General features: G+C 34.6%; 2 protein-coding genes across 2 annotated transcripts; one reads left to right on the top strand and one right to left on the bottom strand.

Moving 5' to 3' along the window:
* Positions 1 to 145: 145 nt before the first annotated feature.
* LOC123557256 (uncharacterized) lies at positions 146 to 3,856 on the bottom strand. The gene is made up of 2 exons (XM_053543613.1): positions 3,710 to 3,856; positions 146 to 3,057 (listed from the first exon to the last, which is right to left on the bottom strand). Exon 2 carries the CDS (start codon positions 3,040 to 3,042, stop codon positions 952 to 954), a length of 2,091 nt encoding a protein of 696 aa, XP_053399588.1. The 5' UTR covers positions 3,043 to 3,057; positions 3,710 to 3,856; the 3' UTR covers positions 146 to 951.
* Positions 3,857 to 19,449: 15,593 nt separating this feature from the next.
* On the top strand, positions 19,450 to 21,898 carry LOC128557059 (uncharacterized). The gene is made up of 2 exons (XM_053543614.1): positions 19,450 to 19,604; positions 20,290 to 21,898. The coding sequence occupies exon 2, from the start codon at positions 20,291 to 20,293 to the stop codon at positions 21,629 to 21,631; it is 1,341 nt and encodes a 446-aa protein (XP_053399589.1). The 5' UTR covers positions 19,450 to 19,604; position 20,290; the 3' UTR covers positions 21,632 to 21,898.
* Positions 21,899 to 24,281: the final 2,383 nt, after the last annotated feature.

Genomic DNA, 24,281 nt, shown 5'->3' on the forward strand with positions numbered 1-24,281 from the left:
AAGGAAGGGATATGAAATACAAAATGGCCAATTCAAACATGCAAATATTTAGACACACCTCTTTCTTGCGTTGTAATATGTAGCGGACCGTGTCTATGTCTTGATTTTGACGCATTTTGCTTGAAAGAATAATCCATAAAATGTCTCATGCATTCACTTTTATTTATTGATGGAACATAAAGCTATATTATTGTAGAAGAAAATACATACACAAAATTTGTCCAGAAAAAGAAGAAATTCTACTGTCTGCATGTTTTAAACTTGAATCTTTAGAATAGACTGAAATTATAACTATTAAATGGTAATACGATGTTCAGTGAATAAAATTAATACGACATATAAACATTAAATGTTAAATGTGATAATCATGGATCTCATAAATAATCGTTACAAATGAATACGATAAAATTGCTAAATTTCGAAAAAGAACAATTTCCTAGGGAAAAAATTACATAATCAAATATGTAAACTTATTATTCATAAGTATATGGAGCGTGCCATAGTCTTCTGATATACGAGATGTTATGTAGTTTGTACATATCTTAAAGATTCTATTTTCTGATACCTTACCATAATAAATAGCGTCAAGTGCAATTTTACATTCATAATCTACGTAGGTAAAATTATATTTGAACTATTTAATCTAATTCAATTTCATACTAAATGTGAGAAAATGCAGTGATTTATATTAATACATTTTAACATCCATAGGGCCTGTGTCAAAATGTCTGTGATCGTTGACTCAAACATTTGCTCATCACAGCTGCTGGTTCGTAACCTCGCTTTAGTTGAAGACTTTAAAGTGAAGCTTCATGGTGGAGCAATACTACCTTTATTTTTGTCGATATTACGTTAACTGAGCGACACCCATAAATAATATCGACACATCAGCCGTAACGTTGGTGAATGTATGCGTTAATCACCAAAGTGAGATCGAATCTTCAGCAAACCTTAATCTCTTTTCAAAATTTTGATGAATTCAGCAAGTTCATGTTTAGGTTCGCAATGAGCTAAAATGAGTTTAACGCTTTTTTTAATGTAAACGTCATCACAATCTTTATGCAGAAAAAGTTTGTCACCGGCCATCGCCAGTCTTAGTTCATCTCGAAGAGTGTCATTATTCTTATATATTTCTTTAACCATATCTTCAATCCTACCGTCTAGCCAAAAGAAAATATCATTAGACAAGAACTCTTTCCTAATATTTAGCCAATCCTCACGTTTTCTTTTGGATTTTGCGTCTTCTTCTTCTTTTCTTTCAATTTTATTCTTTCCTTTTTGTCTAATTCTTGTGACAGCATCTCTGTCAACAAGAAAAATATGTTCAAGTTGAAGTTTTTTAGATACATCTTGACAAAATTCAACTTTATCCTTGCCATTCATTTTGATAAATGTAAGTTCTGTAAGACTTTTCTTAAGCTTGTTGCAAGAGTCCTCATCTTCTTTGCACAGATTCTCAGCCACCTGGCTTTCCCCAGCCAGTATTTGGTGTCTAAATTCTGTGAAGAACAATAATTCAGAATCGCCCTCGTAAAAAAAAACTCTCCTTGCAAACAGAATATCAGATATATGGTCCGATATAAACAGTCTTATATTTTTCATGCTGATGTGATCTCCGTTACAAACAATAGATCTACCAGATATGATCCTACATTCTGTCTCGTCGCGCCGAAAGATGAAAGAATCAGGTACCGTCCAGGCAGATATAAGCGTTGTGCTGTGTGTCGTTAGAATCACACGTTTTTCAAGCTTCTTTTGTTTAAGTATCTGTAGCATTCTTTCTATGAATTGAGGATGCATTCCCCTATCTGGTTCTTCCAGGATCAGTGTTCTGTAAATTTTGCTGGACATAAGAATGGAAACTGCCTTTGCTTCCAAAATACCTTCTGGCGTTTTCAGTAAAGCATATTTCCCCTTTGGTAAAGAAATTTTGCCGTCTTTCATCTCAAAATGATAATCGTCTAGCTGCGTTATATATTTGAAATATTCTTGTTCTTTCTCTTTGTCAAAGTTTTTGTTGTTATCCTCAAGAAAACATTTAATTATTTCGCATCTCTTTTCAGCTTCATCGTAATTATTTTCCCGTTCCTCGGGATCAAATCGTTTACTCTCAGACCATTGTAATGGTCCAATTGATCGCAAAGAAAAAGTAAAGACAACTTCCCTTGATAAAGACCCTAATAAGATATTACAGTCGTTCCTATCTTTTTCAGGGTTTGTGCTCACGTTTCCAAAAATAGATTGGATATGCTCTTCCACGCATTTGACATCTGATTCATGCTTAATAACTGAATCCATATATTCTTTGAACGCAGTGCCGTCAGCGTCATCCCTGTTGAACATCTTCAGTTCAGTTTCACCCCTGGACGTTTTTGATATATCAACAAAATTTATATACATTGGTACATTTTGTGAATTTGCTGAATACTTTAAGGCAAACTTGTAGTAAGATCTGACTTCACTCCGACCTTTAGCACCTACTGGTGCATCCTTAAAAAAATTTCTGTTGTCTCGCCTATCGTATTTTGGTAAATTTGTAGAGTTATGTGATGTAATGAACTTTCCTTTACCCATACGTTGTTGTGGAGTGTTGTCCTCTCCGACAGTTTCATTCACATTCACCGCTCGACTTTCTGATGTGCTTTTGTCTGTACTAATTAATGTGTCCTCTGTTTCCATATCTTTTTCGATCTGTTGACTCTGAAAACTGTCACTTCCAATCTCATTATCGCCGCCTGCCTTAGTTTCATTGCCACTTTGTCCCATTTCGCCAGGAAGAGAAACGATGCCGCATATAATATGTTCGTCTTCTATCGGATTCATTTCAAAGTTGCAAATGAAATATGACAGCAGATTGGAATTAGGTGACGACGAAACTGATGTACTAAATTCTAATTTCAAGCAGCGACGAATTCTTTCTAAAACAGAACTTTTACCGGAGCCATTTTCCCCAATGAATATAAATGGTCCATCATTTTGAAAATCAAGAAGCTGTTCCTCCTCAAACTTCACATAATTCTTAAAACAAACCGATCTTAGCATGGCTAATGACGCAATCTGAAATATTAAGAAATGGTTCTAATTATTTGTCTGAAAGACATGAATGTACAAAGGTGTTATAGTGTTATATCTGTTACACAGTCTTTGAAACATGTATATTTTAAAATGAAATTAGTATATTTTGGACAGTTATACACGAATTTTACTTGTTCTTCGAGGGCTGTCTTCAGATTATGACATGATAAAATGATTATTTATTGTTTCTCTGTTCATTGTGCACGTTACATTAATTAATCATGCTCTTTAACCGTGCTTTGTTAAATAACTGCAGTTTCGTTTTCATTTCTAAACATTTCCGAATCGTATGTATTAGGCAAGGGCCCTCCATTACCTCCTTTTATAAGTAATTAAAGGTGTCGACTTTTCTAATTTAATTTGATTCAAAACTCACTTGAATCGTCAAACATTTGATATTAGGAGCCATCAAGCTGGTCTATGTAAAGTCAGTGGTTCTACAAAAGTGTCTATCTGTTTATAAATTAATGCTTGGATTGGCTTCCTCTAAAAGTGAAAAGTCACTGTATGAACTAAACGGTATTGCCTTGACCCAAAGCCGAGCAAACAGCAAGTTTGTAAAATGAGTAGTTTTCCTAAGTATTAAAAATGTATATACATGCATTTGCGGAATATAGCTACCATATTATATTACCTTAGAACACCAAACTTTTCACTGGCTAATTCCTTTTTCTCCAGATCTTAAGAATTAGATTCCGACAACTTTAATTTTTATGTTTATTGTTTCTTTTCCTTCTTTTACAAATTAAAATAAAAGAAAGATTAGAGTCGACATAAATTGAAGATTTTGTAATGCAAAGACGTGTACAAGGACATTACTTCGCAGGCGTTTTTTAAACAATATCTTATCACATTGTACGTACCATAAGCCTATCAGTACACTTTAAACCTTATCAAGTCCTTGATTATTTAGGTATATTTGTATAGCATGTGCAGTAAAAGATAAATCATTGAATGCACATTAAGCTTTCAAGATAAACAAAATCAATTTTCAATAAGATATGGGTTAGACTCAGAGAATATGGTAAAATGCAGTCAAACAATAAGTGTACACACACATATACATATATGTTATAATCACAGGCTTCCGCAAATCTGGGCAGATTCTCTTCAATTCCAGTACCATTAGTCTGCCAACTTTTACGGGTATATTTGCCCACTTCTACGGTCTCTACGGATTGAAACTATAGATCAAACGTATATGTGTTCACTCCTACGGTATAGTAAAATACCTGTCAGAAAATGGAACAAAATCTATCAAAGGGACACTAAAGATTTATCTTTAAATTTCGATAAGGAAATGATTAAGTCAACAAACTATTGGCTGTTTTATCTACTTACTGGCTCTTAAGTATATTTATCAAACTAACTAAATGTTGTAACATGCCATATTTACACAAAAAACTATACGCTGATAAGACGTATAGATGATAAGACGTATAGATAATACTGAAATTTGATGGGACTTAATGATAGGAGTACATGTTGACTTTTTTATCTTCTAAAACAGTCCCTGACAAATACTACATTTAATATAGTTTCCTATTATCATAACGTATCAAGATTTGTATTAGAACCAGTCCAATGCCTATATCTCCAGAATCAAGGTCTTAATACATTAAAAGCATCAATTCTAGGCCTGGAGCTCCAACATCAAAGCTCCTACTATATCGAAGTAAAAGTCCAAGCTCAAAAATCAGGGCCTTTCTTCATTTAGGCAAAACTCCACGGTCTAAAGCTTCAATGTTAAGGTACTACTACATTGGAGCTAATATAAGAGTTATAATAACTTCTTCGTTTATCAATGGTTTGCTTATTTACTTTTTTCCTTTTTTCAGTATACTTTAGTACTTTTATCAGTTTCACGAAAATGCCCTATATCTGTTTTCAGTGAGCGCTCACCTCTTTAAATTTTAAGCAATTTACCATTGAGATGCTGTTTTTATACCCCCACCAAACATGTTTGAGGGGGGTATATAGGAGTCAGTTCTGTCACGTCCCGTCGCGTCCCGTCGCGTCGCGTCCCGTCCCGTCGCGTCCCGAATTCTATTATCTCAGTTATTACCAAATGGATTTGATTCAAACTTAAAATACATGTTCCACCTTATCACCCACATCATGTGACACAAGGTGCATAACTCTTGACACCAAGTTTTCATGAATTATGTCCCCTTTTACTTAGAATTTAAGGTTAATTTTGTTGTATTTTCACTATATCTCAGTTATTACTAAATGGATTTGATTCAAACTTAAAATAGATGTTCCACCTCATCACCCACATCATGTGACACAAGGTGCATAACTCTGACACCATTTTTTTATGAATTATGCCCCTTTTTACTTAGAATTTAAGGTTGATTTTGATGTATTTTCACTATATCTCAGTTACTACTGAATGGATTTGATTCAAACTTAAAATAGATGTTCCACCTCATCACCCACATCATGTGCCCACATCATGTGACACAAGGTGCATAACTCTGACACCAAGTTTTCATGAATTATGTCCCCTTTTACTTAGAATTTAAGGTTAATTTTGTTGTATTTTCACTACATCTCAGTTATTACTAAATGGATTTGATTCAAACTTAAAATAGTTGTTCCATTTCATCACCCAGATGATGTGACATAAGGTGCTTAACTCTGACATAAATTTTTTATGAATTATGTCCCCTTTTACTTTAAATTTAAGGTTGATTTTGATGTATTTTCACTATATCTCAATTATTACAAAATGGATTTGATTCAAACTTAAAATAGATGTTCCACCTCATCACCCACATCATGTGACACAAGGTGCATAACTCTGACACCAATTTTTCATGAATTATGCCCCTTTTTACTTAGAATTTAAGGTTAATTTTGATGTATTTTCACTATATCTCAGTTACTACTGAATGGATTTGATTCAGACTTAAAACAGATGTTCCACCTCATCACCCACATCATGTGACACAAGGTGCATAACTCTGACACTAATTTTTCTTGAATTGTGTCCCCTTTTACCTAGAATTTAAGGTTAATTTTGATGTATTTTCACTATATCTCATTCTGATTGGCTTAGAGCCAAAGGGAAGTAACCTTTTTTAAACTTTTGTACTGAGTTTCTTCCCCTTAAATTCCAGGAATTAGTCTATTTTTAGAAATCCTATTTTTAGATTTTCAATATTTTAGGTATTTTTCTAACTTTTTTATTATAAGTCCTATGTAAAAAGTAAAAACGTTTTTCTGTGGTAACATGGGTCGGTAAGACATCTTTTTGTATTCACTTTTAGTGTATCTCTAATATTAGAGATTTAATATATTTACTAGTATTACTATACTAGTATTATACTAGTATTACTTATATGTGGAAGCCCAGGATGAAGTACTCCAAAGTATTTTCAAGATTTCTTATGGTTGCCATTCTTCTGTGACAAGACCGTATGGTGGGGGTATGAGTCACTCCTGTGACAGTTCTAGTTCTTCTTGCATGCGACTTTATCATTAATATCCTCTGTTTCAGTTGCGGTTAACAGGTGTTCTTGTTAAACCTGTGTCTAAACACTGACAAAGACCCCTTGCAATAAATACCACTTTTTTTTTAGTCCCATAAGTATTATATTCCTAACCATGTTTAACTGTATTTAATATATATGTCATTTGTTACTATTCTTAAGTTCATTTAGGTTTTATAACGGCAGCCAGAACTATCCAATCCTTGATTCCGTTCCACTATAAACTTGTTATTAATGACAAGTTTTCCCACGAGCCACAGATGGGGAATGACTATTTCAGATGTATCTTCTACTGTCAAACCGCCACGCCCACATACCTCGCAATCTTTTGATTGATGACATTGCGTCCCAATTAATTTGCTTAACCGAAAACTGGGAATTATTTGCAATGTATTTACACACTTCTATTCATTTTCAATCTTAAGGGGTTGATATATTTTGCATTTAAATATCATGCCTACCAATGCGTAGCGGCGAAATTCGTAACATTCAGATGCCAATTTTTAACTGCACACTAAAGACAAATTTGAGCTATTTTCGGGAAAAGGGAACTGTATGCGAGATTCTGGCACAAGAGCAAAGTTTCCTCTAATTTCTCACCAATTTGTGGTATAAAAAACGTGGTCCAGGAACAGCAGGGCAGTGTGATTATGATTAAGCATTTGATGATGTGAAGTCTTTTCTTGCGGTCTTGACATAATGAAACTATTGGTAGACGTCACCGACGTTAACGAGTTATAACAAAAGTGCAATGTAGAATTGAGACTGTTAACATGTAAAAGTGTTTTATCTCTTATTTTTTGTAACATTTAGAAATTTGTTTTTAAAATTACATTTTATTCCCAATTACTTTTCAATAACCTACTTGTAATACCAGTAGACCTGTGACCTTAATAGACCATATAATTATATGCACTATCAATCAGAGTTATATCATTTAACAATATATTTCCAAGCGGAGAGTTTCTTTGAAATGAAACGCGATTGCTTATTTCTGGTCCTGTGAGTTCACAAAGTACATTCATTTTTACTATAATAGAATTCCGCTGTAGCCGTGTGAGGAGGATGTGAGAGGTTTTGCACTTTATATCTCACGAACAGACTCAATCAAACCGAGTCTACTGTTATTTTCCTTAGTTGCATTCTTTTATCAAAAGAATCTTTTCGTGTTACGGCAGTAAAATATCTCCCCGTACTTGGACTCACTGTTGTTCTATTTTTTGCTATGTTGAGATCACGGAGTACATTCATTTTTCCGCTTAAGCCGGTGCTAGGGGTCGTGAGGGGTGTTTCATCTTACACAGCCTCTTATGAACACACTTTATATTCATGTAAAAGTGTTACATTTCATGTTTTCGCAGTGGTTCCAACGCCGCGGCGGTGGAGGATTCGTCGCAGAAGCAGTGGTTAAATATGGCCGGCTGACTGCATTACGGTTACTTTTCTAATGAGTTTTCACATATTAATTCACGTTTGAATAAAAACAATCAAGTCAGTAACAAACACTTGTTCAGTGCATTTCTTTATCATTAAAGTGAACACTTCTGAACAGTTTGACGAGGGACCACCTGTAAGGCGGATGTTTATTGTGTAAACTTGAAAGTCTTGCTTCAAATATATGATGCAATAAATCACGTTTTATGCTTTATAACATAAGTCGTCCTACCACTTCCAGCTTTAAAAATGGTAATAGAGGCTGTTATCGAACAATATTTTATCGAGTGCGCACCATGATCGAGTAATATTGAGTTTTGATCTTTCACCTAAAACAAAATATAAAAGAAACGTATTTTCTTTCTGTTTCATGCATTTCAATGATGATTTAGTTAAAAAATCAATCCACGAGTTCCGTTTCGTATCTTTGTTTTACTATAGATAATTCTTTGACACTGTAGTTATTTGTTTCAGGAGAGTAAAAAGTTTATTAAAAAATATTCAAAAAAGGTGGAGGTATATAATAAAAGAGTTATTATAACAGTAGCTTTGTCTGGGATATTTTATTCAGCCCCCCACCCCCCACCCCCACCCCTCCCGTGGATTTTATCGGGCCAGAATCCACTATTCCCGATTAAGGTACTGTTAAAACAACCCTATTAAATAGATATGTGACTTCAATATTTACTGCTATGAAAATGTAGCAATTTTAGCTCGACTTTTCCGATTTTCAAAGTTTTTGATAAAATCAAATATTTCTGTTACCATAAAAGCCTTTGTCTTGAAACTTGAAATTTAATTTTCTATCAAAGTCTATACCATAATTTTGTGTTTCTGAAAATATACGAGTGGCAAATCCGATGAACAACTTTTTAATTTGGTGTGGCCTTACGATAGATTATCTCGAGTTTTACTTTTCGGCGCATTTTCTTCCTACTCTCTATGCCATTAAACAGTATAACCAAAATTTATGCTAGTTACTTGATACAATAGATAAAACATTAACTCGATAAACACGCTGATGTTTTTATTCAAATGATGTTTACAAAACACAAAAAATCATGTAAGAAATAAATAAATAATACAATTTATCACAGCAGGATTTCTACGAATTACCAGAGACTACTTTTGAAAAAGTACATGCCCACATACTGCTTCATTTGAATGGAAGTGGTAATTGATATGTAATATCTGGGTAAATGTTTGGTCAATTCTTTATAACCTAAAAAAACTTGAACTTTGACCTCCAAGTGGGACCATGACCTTTGCGTTAGGGATCTGGGTGTTTTGCATGACACGTATTTTCATTATGGAATCATTTGTGCCAAAATATTTCATATTAAACCTCACTCATGGATGACAGAGTTATGAGCCGGACAGTAAAAAACCTGTTGACCTTTGATCTTTGATATAGGGGTCTGGATGTTGCTCATGACACAATCATCTTAGTATTGGAGACGTTTGCTCCAAGTAATATTAGAATCGCTTCAGCGTCGACAGGTTATGGACCGGACAGGATAAAAACACTATTCACCTTTGACATCTGGGTGTGACCCGAACCTTTGGACCTGGAGTCTAGTTTTTCTTTTTTTTTTCTTTCTTTTTTTTGCATGACACGTCATATCCCATACATTTGTGCCATGTGCCAAGAAGTATTAAAATCTCTCAAGGATGACAGTATTATGGACCGTACAGGAAAAAAAAAACATTACGTTTGACTTCAAAGTGCGACCTTGAACTTTGAGTTAGGGGTCTAGGTGTTGCGCATGACACATCGTCTTATTGTGGAATACATTTGTGCCAGGTAATATTACAATCGCTTAAATGATGACAGAATATGGACTGGACAGGAGGAAAATACTTTTGACCTTAGACCTCTGAGTGTGACTAGCTATTTTGCATGTAACATCGTCTCATTACAGGATACATTTGTGCCAAGTAATATCAAAATCCTTTCAGAAAATGACCTCGGTATGTACCAGACAGGAAAAGACAACAACGACCTTTGACCTTTAGCTAGGGTTCTGAGTGTTGTGCATAACATACAGTCTAATTAAGGAAAACATTTTGTTCCAAGTAATATTAAAATCCTTTGATGGATTGTTGATTTCATACCGGACAAGAAAAACACAATGATGACATTTGACCTCAAAGTACCTCCTTGACCACTGCATGACATGTCTCATTGTGGGGAATATTTGCGCCAACTAATAATATTTCCCTTCATGGATGACAAAGTTACAGACCGGACATAAAATCTGTTACGAACGAACAAGTGAATGGATACTGCAATAACTATATGCCACCCCAAAATGATGGTATAAAAACTTAAATCATCCACACATTATTCAAATTATAATATATAAAGAAAATGTTAATGTTATATTTTTCTGTACATATTATCTTTATCCGCTGACAGGTAAAGAATAATATATCAAAATCATTAATCAGTTTCCATCTTGTTTACCAGTGAGAAACAATAAACACAATTTGCTACCCCGATTAACCAATAGTGGTACAAAAGTAGTGTCTATGGGTAATAAATTACATGTACTAATAATTTCATGCATTTTTATACTGACTTATGCAAACATTCAACACCAATACTTTGACCAGATATTTACACATTATTTCTAAGGCTCTCATTACATACGATGCAAAGGTCTAAAATCGTTTTCGTCTGCTCACATTTGTATGATATTGTGACTGATGAGACAGGGAACAGTAAAAGATAAATCATCATTTCTCATATAAAACTCACGAATCCAAAGGTGAGGACTCACTGGTTTATTAGAAACAACTCTTACTGCACCAAACAGGCAATTTTTTTTCCAACAATTTAAAGCATGCTATAACACGAAGCTTGAGTCTCCACTTTATTTTTTTCGACACGCTAATGAATTAAAACTTATCAGAAAGTAACAGTCTTTATATATCGGGACAAACTATGAATTTAGAATTTTAAAATAATAATTGCGATAATATAAAAACACGATTTCTTTCCTCCGGTAACCATAGTTTCTGTGCCGCTTTTGCTTAACCGTGGATACAGCTAATGGATAAGACAGCTGATTTTGTTATTTATAATCATATTGATATAACACACACAAATCTGATCTGAGAATGATCTGGATGAGAAGTATCTAGATATTCAAAATAAAGTAGGCATTCACTGTCAGTACAAGTGCTTGAAAACTGACATGCTGTTGGTAACATAGCCTAGTTGAAAGCGTTTCAATATCTACATTTATAATATACCTATATAAATTCTGTCCACAATACGGGTTGTATTTCACAAGTTGAAAAAAAACGTATTGTACCTTTGTATTGTATGTTGCCGGTGTACTTTTATTTGATGTGCATGAACTGACACCGTTCTACAAATAGCGCTCACATAAAGTACTCTCATTTACTATTAAAACATTGATAAACATTGAAGATTTCGTTGGATAACAAAACAACAATTAACAAAGTGCAGGTATATAGCTAAATTGTCATTATAACAGTAACTAGATCTGGGATTTTGTATTCGGCGCTCGTTTATTTTGCCAGGTGCTATCACACTCGACTCTAACGCCCTCGTATGATCAGATCTGGCAAAACCGCTCGAGTCGCATACAGCATCCCAGATCATGCTACTATTACAATAACCCTATTATATTCGTAGGTCTCGTATTGGACTCATCTAACTTCACTTCAAACTTAATGATTGAGGAATACATACACTATGCCTGCAAAAGTGTTTTAAAATTATATCCTTTTTATATTTGTATAAATAACGATTTCTACACATATAAACGCATAGTTTTGCTACTTTCCATAATATCGAATGACTTTTTATCAAGTTGTGAACTTTATTGCTCAAACTAAATGCTAATGCTGTTGTTTTGAATAGCTACACTTCAGAAGATGTAATGTATATAAAATATGCAATACAGCTGACAAGGTCGGTTACTATTTTGTACATTGTTCTACAAAAATACAACACCTTATGTAGTACAACGTGTGTATAACAGACACTGTATATTATGGACACCGAGTAAAATAACAAAAGTAAAAAATCACTTAAAAGATATAACACTCAAAATAATTAGTAGCACTGACATGTAACATCGGCTATGGTACGATCTTCACAATTAAATGTAAAAATGGTTGAGGAGTAAAGAGGTAAATGTACAATCGTGCCAAGGGTACTTTAGGTAATGCGGGAACACAGGTGACAATGTGAAATTGAAAGGCACATGTTAGTCTTTATGTGGAGGTCCAAAAGTATCAACGCTAACACATGTAACTGGTTGTGTTTTAGTTGAACAGTGAAGCTGACCGATAAGAATACTGCATTATGAGACTTGTTCCCATTTCAGTTCTTGTATTTTTGACCAAGAAACAGCCTATATCATTTGTAAATTATATATACATGTAATAATTTCGCATTTACGTATACACTGGTATTCTCTGTTTCCATATACAACTTGTAGTTCGCATTTATTCAACTATATTAAACGATATACAGTTATGTTTAAAAAATGTCTAATTACAGAAATAATGAACAATACCTTTGGTAAGGCTACCCATAACTTTGTTCTACTCAATTTTGTCTTATCTACAATTAACACAATCTGAACTCTTGGAGTTATGTTGCTGTACTCAAACTGAGACCTCGTAAGAGATTGAAATCAGAATTTAATTAAATTAGCCAAAGAGAAAAGAGATTGAATACCTAAACATAGAAATAAACCTAAACAAATAACGACTTAAAACTATTCTTTTTTATTACAAATGAGTGTCACATGTTACATGTGATTTATTGGAGGAAGCACACGCGGTGACGGAACATTGCTGTAAGGTTTTGTACATTATTTAATTCGGACGTATATTTTGACGACCATCTGCCTAAAAACATTTTGCACGAGCGGTAAGGCTTAATTTTGAAACATTTAGATTTGAAGAAATATATCTTTTCTCGTTTCCAATTTTGGAAACATATTGTACCGTCACGAAGTGCAAACGAGAATCGTAGATTTGATGAGAACAATAAGTAACAATAAGTAATAAACAAAAGCATTTATCTACTGCTTAAAACTTTGGTAATGTTTCATCATGAAGGGACAATTTGCGCGGTTCAGCTCTCTGAAATAACGTTCCATGGAGTATGAAATGTGAAAAAATCATCAATTAGCACATGTACTATTCTAAAATCATTTGATATGAAATAAGTCTATAATAATCACACTTATGCGATACCACATCACAATATAAATAAATAACATAAATATTTCTTTCGTTCAGATGACTCGTAATTAATCACTCATGTCTTCGACCTTCGTGATTAGATTACTACGCAATGAACTCAAAACCGCATTTTATTTGCCAGCAAAGAACTCAAAACTAAAATCTATTTCCAAATTAAACATTTAAGTTAAATGTTTTCATTAATGTAGGAGAAATGAAATCGGCACTAATGTGGATGCTAGTAAGACTAATTCCTTAGAAGAGAGAATAAAAGAAAATAAAACATTTACGTTTAATATTTTAATTAAAGTAAGATAAAATGTAAAAGCAAAGAAACGTTGACGATGGTAGAATTAATTTCTTTGGAAGATGTTCCAGATGTTTCAGATCACATCTGGTTTTTATTTTTCTATATCATTATTTGAGCGTCACACTTTTTCTTGAACTTGAGACAGTAGATGTCAATGGCAACACCTCCGACGCCAGCACCAGCTATAATAGGAATGATGGATCTATCACCAACAGAAGATCTTGTTGATGATCCTATAGAGGCCGTAGAAGGTGTAGAAGGTCCCAAACAATTAAAACGTTTCAGTGTCATTTTAGATAAGTGGTGATTTGCTTTTAAGATTTTATACTTTGTGTAACGTAAACCAGTAGGTTACCGTTTAATAAGACGGATATAACCTTTACCTAGACCAATACCCTTCATGTTGAATTTCATTCGAGCGAGCATATTATTTTCACCTTACGAATGTATTAATATATTGTTTCATGTTAATTAAAACATCTATATTTTTATTGAGCCTTTTCAATGGCTGCACTACATTTTATTATCAACCACACAATGCCGTAATCAATGAAAGCAATTCATTGACTTTTCAAAGGTTATAGCATTTTCAATTGCTCCAATTTTTAAGGGTTATGGGTAGTTGGTTGTAAGTTTCATTTCAATAAGTGCAGGACGTTGTCCATTTGAAGGTTACGGCGTTATATTTTCAAGCACTGTTATAGGCGGCATCTTTAATGATTACATGTATAATATTTTGTTAAGGAGTACATGTAAAATATTTTGTTAAGGAGTGAAATAATCTATCTTGTTCGAGGTTCTAAACTGTTCTCATGGGAATTAATAATAGTAAAACGATCCTTAAAACCTGTCTGTAATGATTTCATAAAGAAAGTACAAACTACCTGCAGAATTACATAAAGAAAGTACAAAATTCTTACGGAATTATATAAAGAAAGTAAAAAAATATTACTCACGACAGGTTTCTTTAAAATGAGAAATGGCGTAAAATTAAAGAAAGAGAACATTCAGCTACTACCTAGTTTCATATTATTATTTGTGATGATGGTATCATTGCTGCAACTAAATGTATATATGATTATCGTAACTGGTCTCTCATACTTCAAAATGTCTATGAATTGTTATCGTATGTCAAGACATTTTTAACAATTGTAAACTCAATATGATAATTATGAAGGCGCTCAAAGTTCAAATAGTATTTTATGATAAAATTCACCTGCAGATCCCTGCTGGTCAATGATCCCTGAGTTTGACCTATTGTACAATTGTTAAAGAAAAAGTTTGAGATGGATCCGTTATAGAAAAAGAACGAGGCTGATCCATTAAATAAAGATTATGATAAGGATCCATTAAAGAAACCGCCTCGATAGTCTAGTGGTAGAGCGTCCGCTTCGAGTGCGGGAGGTCGTGGGTTCGATCCCCGGCCGCGTCATACCAAAGACGTGAAAAATGGTACCAGTAGCTCCCTTGCTTGGCGCTCAGCATTAAAAGGGAAACTGGCCTCTTTTCTCATACCCTCGTGGCGATGGATACCATCAGGAATGAGGTGTCGAGAGTGATTAATATAAGTTGTAGAACTTCCTTCACAATCGACCTAAAATAAATTATATATAAACTAAAGAAAGATTATGAGAGGGATCCGTTAAAGAAAGAGGCTGATCCGTTGAAGAAAGATTATGAGAAGGATCTGTATAAGGAAGAGAAATAGGCTGATACATTAAACAAAGATTTTGAGAAGGATATGTTATAGAAAGATTATGAGAGGGATCCCTTAAAGAAAGAGAAAGAGGCTGGTCCGTTAAAGAACTATAACGAGAGGGATCCATTAAAGAAAGAGAAAGAGGCTGATCCGTTTAAGAAAGGTTATTAGAAGAATCCGTTAAACAAAGATCTCTAGAGAGGTCCGTTGAAGAAAGATTATCAGAGGGATCCGTTAAAGAATATTATGAGACTGACCTGTTTAGGAAATTTTATGAGACAGATCCACTAAATAAAGTGTATGAAACGTACCCGGTAAAGAAAAATAATGAGACGGATCCGTTAAAGAAATAGTATGAAACTAGCCGCGTAAAGAAAGATTATGAGACGGATCCTTTAAAAAAGTGTACGAAACTGACCCGTTAAAGAAAGACGGATCTGTTAAAGAAACAGTAGGAGACTGACCTGGTTAAGAAATATACGAGACAAATCCGCTAAAGAAAGAGATTGAAACTGACACGGTATAGAAAGATTATGTGACGGATCCGTTCAAGAGAGAGTATGAGACTGACCTGGTAAAGAAATATATTAGACAAATCCGTTAAAGAAAGAGAATGGGACTGCTCCGTTACAGAAAGAGTTATAGACTGCATTGAAGGAAGAGTGTTAGACTGACCCGGTAAAATATTATGTGACTTATCCGTTAAAGAAAGAGAATGGGGTTGATCCGTTAAAGAAACAGCATGAGAGGGATCTGTTAAAGAAAGATTATGAGACAGATCCGTTAAAGAAAGGGTATGAGACTGACCCGTTCACGAAAGCGTATGAGACTTATCTGTAAAACAAAGAGAATGAGTCTGACCTATTTATGAAAGAGAATGAGACTGTTCCGTTTAAGAAGAGAATGAGACTATTCCGGTTAAGAAAGATCATGAGACTGTTCCGGTTAAGAAAGAGAGACTATTCCGTTTAAGAAAAGAGAATGAGACTATTCCGTTTAAGAAATAGTTTTAGACTGTTCCGTTAAAGGAGTATGAAACTGTTCCATTAAAGAAAGAGTATGAGACTTATCCATTGAAGAATGAAAATGATACTGTTCCGTTTAAGAAAGAGAATGAGTCTAATCCATTAAAGAAGGCGTATGAGACTTTTCCATTAGGAAAAAGCATGAGACTTATCTGTTAAAGGAAGAAAATGAGACTGTTCCATTTAAAAAAGAGAGAACAAGCTGTTCCGTTTAAGAAATAGAGTGAGATTGTTCCATTTAAGAAAAAAGTATGAGACTGTTCCGTTAAAGATGAAGTATGAGACTGTTCCATTACAGAAAGAGTATGAGACTTATCCGGTAAAGAAAATAACACTGATTCGTTCAAGAAAGAGTATGAGACGGATGTTTATGTCAAATGGAAAGCAAAGTTAGTAGAACGTAGTGCTCTAAATGCATCCAAAGTTTGAAAGAAGAAGAGTACACGCAAAAAAATCTCTTTCTGCGAAATAATATTACATATCAAACATTAAAACGGGGATCAAATGTCCACAACAGTGTATCCGTCAAACATCGTATTTATCTGTATTTATCATCGTGTTTCAATGCATATTAGGAAAGACAGTTGTGTGGATAGTGGGGTCGTCTATTGTAAGAAATGTCTTTGTGTTCGCACGGAAACAACCCGGCGGAGCGAGGCTTGGCCTGGACGACAATGCAATTATATGGTGGCAAGGATATTGGGTGGGGTGGGTGTGTGTGTGTGGGGGGGGGGGGGGGGGTAGGGAAATGCCTAAGCGGTGTAACTAATAAATTAAGAGTGTTACAGAAGGTGTGTTCGGTACCTTCCCGAAACGTCATAAGTTTGCATTGCGGGGCTAATGACCTAGGTGCTTGCAAATGTACGACGTACTAAGATTGGTTGAAGAAGTTTCAAAATACATTTCAGAAAACTTTCCTAAAACGAAAATAGTATTGTCCCAACTTTTACCTCGCGTTTCTTGGCGGTATTCAGAAAATAACAGAGCTACGGATATAGCCAGGAGGCGCGTGAATACACATGGGGCAAAAATTGCAATGGCCAGTGGTTGGAAATTATTTAAAAAAAAAAAAAAAAAAAAATGATTTGTAATATTCAGGCTTGTGCGTAAATTCGCTTTTAGGTGTGTTTCAGCTGATGTCATTTCTTGTTGTGAACTACCAAAATTTGTAAAAAGCAGAGCATTGTTTAAGTAATTAGAAAGTTAATATTTAGAATTGTGATAGATCTATGACATGGTTTTTAACAAGGAAAACTAAAAATAAAACACGGTGGGGAAACCAAGAATGCAATGTCATCAAAAACCAACACAAATGAGCTGGCCACATACAGATTTACGCCGATTCAGGTAAGAAAGGTCTTGAAACTTTCTTATTACTGCAGCATTCGACTCGAGATAAAGAGCACCGTACCCGGCCTGGAGTATACTATTTTGCGGTAGTTTTCCATGCTGTACGTATAGCTTGGTTTTTGCCCGAAAACGCAAACAGTTGGCAAAGAGGGCATGAGCTGTACCACTATTTTATCTAAAAAAGTGAGTTTTGACCGTATTTTCGTGAAATGAGAACAGATTTGACGCTCATTTAATATCAGTGACTAGCACAATACTCGACCATGGTTTTATTTTGGTGTTTTAAGAATATCCGACGATATTTTATTCAAAACAAACTACTTTATTAAAATTACAACATCCACACTGACGATTTCGATGGAGAACATCCACAGTCTTGCTTATCATGCACTATTTAGAAAAATCTAAGCCAAAAACGTTTTTGTTTTAACATCTGACATGTACAGTAAAAGTGATAAGTTTCGCTGCATTCAATCTGCGCCTCATTCATTATTTTGTTTCGGATGACATTATTTGTTTCTTTTCATGACATACATTTAATAATGTCAGTTTGAAAGTATTGTTGCAATTATGTAGGGCGTTTGATCTATATAAATATCTAGTACAGTAGAATCAACATGAATAGGATCTTGTTACTTTTTCGAGAATGCTCACATCTTCCCGCTGTTATTTTCTGCTTTTCATAATTTACAAATACTTGTCATTTTCAATAAAGCTTCTTATTGTTTTTGAACTCTTTTAAAGCTCCCTAGGCCTACATCAGTGACGAATTGACAGACTAAGCGAGCATGATATTTCCGATGGCTAAAATCACAAAGTACGACTCCGCAGCATAGTACATGTTGAATAATAAGGGGCACACTTTAATGTGACAATAAATGTAGATCTAATATAATAAAGGAAAAGAAAACATAGATCGTTTTCCACCTTTTTAGTGTTTGAAACACTATTTTTGTCCGATGGAATTGCAGTATTTTTCGAATTATGGGGAAATTAATTTTAGTAAATCAATATTTACACACAGTCGTTTAATAACCCGGTAAGTGACATACTGTAGGCGGAGTTTAAATTTGTAAACAAAAAATAATTTCAAACACTAAACAGGTTAGCCAATAATTAGAAAATAAAACTTCTCATTTCATATAATTCATTTTGGATCCAATTACATATGCGATATAATAAAGTATATATAATTTTCTTTTGCCAAAACACAAACCTATCCTTAAACACCCTTACAATTTTGCTGGTTGAAATATTATTAACGGAAAATACGTCTCAAGCTCTATAAAACAGTTTGAAATTATTAAGATTTACTATTGTGCATAGGTGTCCGCGACTAGTAAAGGACAAGGTTCACGATTATATGAAATCGGCCTAAAATATTACAAAATTATGAATTAAATAATATTTTACTTATGGCGTGTTTTTTGTCTTTATACATGTCTAAACTTTATCAAAATACAATGTATAGTAATTTCGATAACTTCTCAGATAGAGAAACAAGAGCTTGAAAACCCCTGAAAAGGCTAAAAATTGGTTATTTTCATGCATTTCGTCCTGTCTATCTGGAATTTAGTACAGAGCACAGCCCTCGACCACGAAGATAATTTGAACTTTAGTTGGAATTCAGTATTGCTACTTGTATGCAAAATATTTTTGTGGTCGACGGCTGTGCTCATACTAAAAATAAACAAATTACGGACTCCTTAGTAGGTCTATTTTTCCTTACTGATTAATATATAGTACAACCATAGAATTAAAAAAGCGAAAGTATTGATTACAAATCGTTTTTCTGTTTTTGAACTGTTTTATGATTCTCTTCCATAAATAAACGAATGCGAAGTGCAGCGCTGTTACGGCTTTTATCGTATTTTTTATATTTGGGTTCGAAACTTTCGTACTCAGCGTCCATAGAAACGTACAAGATCGTATCATCCAACTCGAAGGAAAATCAGAGTTACTGTTATTGTACAAGGAAAAAGGTAAGTTCATTTCTTATATAATATGTTTCAAGACAGGTACGAGTGATGTAATGACAATTTTGATGATGAAAAAGGTATTTATTTGGAACGCTGAAGCGATCCGTGACGTTCGCCCCCCAGTGTAGTGATTATACTTACTAACACGTTTCCATCATGACATATATCTGTCGTATAATAGCAAGCGTCTTACGAAATGTAAAAATATAATCAAGAGTGATCGTGAAAGGTAAGAAAAAACAATATGTAGATTGTTAAAGATAAATTGCCAGTATCGTAGTTCTACATGCCGTAACATGGCCTAAATTACGAAATATTATGTGGATGAATGTGAAGAAACGTATAAATACGTTTACCGATATTTAACATTTTAACAATAGGTTCTCTGTTTCTATTCACAAATGAAAACAAACAAAAAACGAACAAATCAGTGTAATATATTTCAATCAACCTAAACCGTCGCTTAAGTATTTATATAAGTTTGCACCGTTAATATCTAACAACTCAGTGGCACAGTGGTTGAGCGCCCGCTTTGCATTTTGGCGGTTGGGGTTCGAATCCCACCTGCGTCATATACATTTTTTGAATTGCTTTTTCTTACATTTTTAAGTCTAATTTCATGCTGTTTAAGTAATTTCTTGATTTATTTTAAATATTTTTTCAATTACAATATGTTTGTATTTTTCAGTATGAAGTTCCACAACTGTGTTGTGTGCAACACACGTACGAAACCAAAAAACAGAAGACCGGTGAACAAATCCATAAAGAAGTATCTGTTGAAAAAGTTTTTCATTAACGCTGATGAGAGGTCAATTATATGTAATAAATGCAGACATAACTATTATATAGCTGAGACGCAGCGTAGTTCAACATACAGTTCAACAGAAGCAAGTGATCCGGACTTTCATCCGCCAGCCTCTAAAGGGAATTCTTCATATCTCAGCCCTCCGTCTGTTTCACTGAAAATACCGTGCACTACAAAGACTCATGCTAAATGTTTCTTGTGTAAGAGACCGGGACCTAAACTCATCGTTGTACCCTCCGAGACAAGAGTGACGGTATTTATAAAATTCAATATACTGATACCATCCGGATCACGCTGCTGTCCTGTACATATATATAATGAGCAGATTTCAGAGGAGTCCCTTATAAACGTTCTAACCACAGACACAGTCTTTATGAGCAGAACAAATATCTTAGAGTTGATCGGGGCTATAAGAAAGGAATGCATCAGAACAAATGAAAGGCTTAATTTTGACAACTTGAGAGAAGCAGATTATAAAGAACTGACTGGACTTAAGCAGACAGACTTTGAAGACCTCTTCCTTAGTATAGAAGAGCATATTCGGAGCTCACCCGTACGTAGTCCGAGAACTACAGTTGGACTGTTCCTGTTGAAATTAAAGTCTGGCATATCAAACAAACTTCTTTCAACAATTTTAGGTATAACGCCGTCAAGTGTCCGAAGAGCAATTTCAAGTGTAAGACGTGCATTAATGCAGCATTTTGTTCCGGCGAACTTGGGTCTTGCACATATATCTAGGCAAGAAATTATTGACAAACACACAAGACCTCTTGCTCAGTCACTGTTTGGTACAGATGAGTCGGGTGACAGTCAGCCAAAGATGATGCTTGTTTTAGATGGAACGTATGTTTACATACAAAAAAGTACAAACTTTCAATTTCAAAGACGGTCATTTAGCATGCACAAGGGCAGACCCTTAGTAAAACCAATGGTAGTTGTAACAACCAGTAGGTACTTTGTCACCATAATCGGACCCTACCTGGCAGATGGAAGAAACAGTGACGCACGTATATTAACTCACATGATGCAGACAAATGTCGAAGAAATAAAAAGCTTTGTAGCTGAAAATGACGTTTTTATTGTTGACAGAGGTTTTCGGGATTCCTTAGCTATGCTGGAAGATATGGGAATACATGCCGAAATGCCTGCATTCATGCAAAAAGGACAGAAACAAATGACAACAGAAGATGCTAACACTAGCAGACTAGTCACGAAGGTAAATTGATAATATATGTGTTATTTTCTATAAAAAAGGAGACCAAAACCTAAAGTAATAGAATTAAATGCAAAATATCAGGCGCGAGAACGAATGTATATAGTGCTTTGATAATACGGTGCCGTAAAATGACTATTGCTAAATTCTAATGCATTTTATTTATATGCACGTAGACTGCTGTATTTATTGTCCCTGACACCTGACAATCTTTTCTAATATTTTCGGGCGTTTTCGTTATTGTACGCGATATTTGTGTCCTGATTATATCTACATTAATAAAAAATAACGATTTTAGTTAACTAATGGAACAGTAGCGCAGTGGTAAGCTCAGCGGCTTGTAAGCACGTTACCATGGGTTTGAATTCTGATCAAACCATTTTTTTGTAATTCCGTGTATTTGTAATTGTATTGATATTACGTTATTTTATGATACATTTTATTTCTTATCGTTAACAACAGTTCCTTGAATTGTCTGCTAAATGAATGAATACTTGCCCGGTCCTGAAGATTTTAAACATTTTTAGAACGGTTAACTGACATGTACGTAGAAGAATGTTGATGGATAGTAGAGTATTTCGTTGATAAATCATGATAAGTGTGACAATTTTTCCGTCTGTTAATACAGATAAAATTGAGAAAAAAAACACACACCAAAAAAAAACAGTTTGGTCGGACGGAGGACTCTAACACACAACCCTGAGATTTGTGCCAAACGCTTTGTCCGCACAGTTTTATCTGCACGTGATACATGATTGTATATAACTGGCTTTTCAATAGTTAAAGACCTGCTCCAGTCCTACCTTTTAACCTTAAATTGTCACTGAAAAAGCATGAAAATCCTGACTATGAACAGTGACGCCTGTCAAAATAGAGTCTATTTTATATAAAATTCTATATAAAATACCTGTGGTTTTGCGTGCCAAAGTGTGGCACGAGGCCGTTAACTGTTAGCTATTGTAATCATGGTTGCATACACGCAACAGAATTTGAATAGCGGCGGAGCAGGGCTTTAAATCGTTGTTTAGGTTCGGACACCGAAAATTAATTTACGGAAACATGCGAAATATTTACGAGTACCAGGTCAATATTTCGGTATTCTACCCCCGCCTGATAATTTAAACGACAGCATGTTAATATTATTGTTCTCATGCATCGGTGAACTCAAAAAGGTTGTAAATGATAGAAGTTAAGTTCATACTGTAATGTTATACAAACCAAAAAATTTTTCAATGACAGAAGTTAAGTTCATACTGTAATGCTATACAAAAAAAATCTTTTAACGAAGAAAAATCATAATTATCAAACAAGTTATCGTTTTAGTTGTCGTGCAGTATTTATACTGTTTTTTTTTTTTATCTTTGAAGCGTACCGTTATTTGTTTTAATCACGAACACGGTTAGGGCTATCCGTAGATAGCGGGCTAGGTAAAAACTGAGAGACAGTCAAATGAGTCATCAATTAACTTTTTTTAAATGCGATAAACCTGTTACAGATATTGGACTTCCGAACGGTTAATTATTAACCGTGTAATGTTTAAAAAAATATGGTTTACTGCTTAGACCGCATACATTAGTTTTGATGTTTAACAGAAGAACAGTGGTTGCTTAATACGGGTTTGTGGAGTTTTGGGCCTAATGGTTAATGTGTCGGCCACTCAACCTGAAAGTCGTATGTTCGAACCCTATTGTACTGACGGTAATGCCTTCTCATATAACACAAGTACTGGTTTTCCATAATGCGGACAGTGATTTAGTACCAGCATAAACTAATACATGTTTGCAACACGTGTGATTGCTAACTTTGGTTTGGTCGTATGAATTATTATGTCAATAAGAAAATACTAAGATATTGGCCGCTTAATGCATGTATGTCCACTTACACTGTAAAAAGATAAATCAATCTCAACGTTTTCTCCTATCTTAAGTATTACTTTACGTCCATTCTTTTTTATCTCTTTAGGTCAGATGGGTAGTAGAATCTGCTAACGCCAGGATCAAGCGTTGAAAGTACTTAGATCATGTTTTACCAACAACGCAGGTTCCATTCATCGGGGATTTCGTAAGAATAGTATGCGCGATATCCAACAAATACTTTCCTCCATTGAGCGCGACGAAAAACAACGACGACGACACCGCACTTGGAAGGAAAATGTTAGATTTGTCAAAGTGTAATAACGACCTTAAAACTTACATTGAAAATCACTGTTTAGAACGAAAATCAGCCTGTTGGAAGTCCGCTGAATTAGATGTTGAATTTCCGCGCTTAGACGAAATTCAGTTGAGAGAATTAACATGTGGTACTTACCAGCTTAAAATGTCAGCTGGTTATATGCAAGAGCATATTGACGGAAACTCAGACATTTATGTACATAGAGAAGACAATACTCTTTTAAGGGTCAAAATTCAAAGCAGACACGTGTCATCTAAGGTTTACACACTTTGGATTCGTCATAACGCGACTGAAGTTGTTTCATGGTATTGCAAGTGTCGCGCTGGTAGTCGAGTTGTCGGGGTGTGTGCTCACGTGGCTGCCATTTTATGGTTTCTTGGGTATGCAAGACACACAGGGAAAGAAATGTATGGCACGCGCAACTGGGGTGATTATGTTTTAGACGCAGGAAACATACCCCAAACTGTTGACAGTTCGGATACAGAGAGTG

The sequence above is a fragment of the Mercenaria mercenaria genome, chromosome 5 (genome assembly GCF_021730395.1).
Source record: "Mercenaria mercenaria strain notata chromosome 5, MADL_Memer_1, whole genome shotgun sequence".
Lineage (NCBI taxonomy): Eukaryota > Metazoa > Mollusca > Bivalvia > Venerida > Veneridae > Mercenaria > Mercenaria mercenaria.

Bases quoted from the DNA above. Each gene is read 5' to 3' on its own strand.
- LOC123557256 (XM_053543613.1), bottom strand. From the start codon at position 3,042: ATGCTAAGATCGGTTTGTTTTAAGAATTATGTGAAGTTTGAGGAGGAA.
- LOC128557059 (XM_053543614.1), top strand. From the start codon at position 20,291: ATGAAGTTCCACAACTGTGTTGTGTGCAACACACGTACGAAACCAAAA.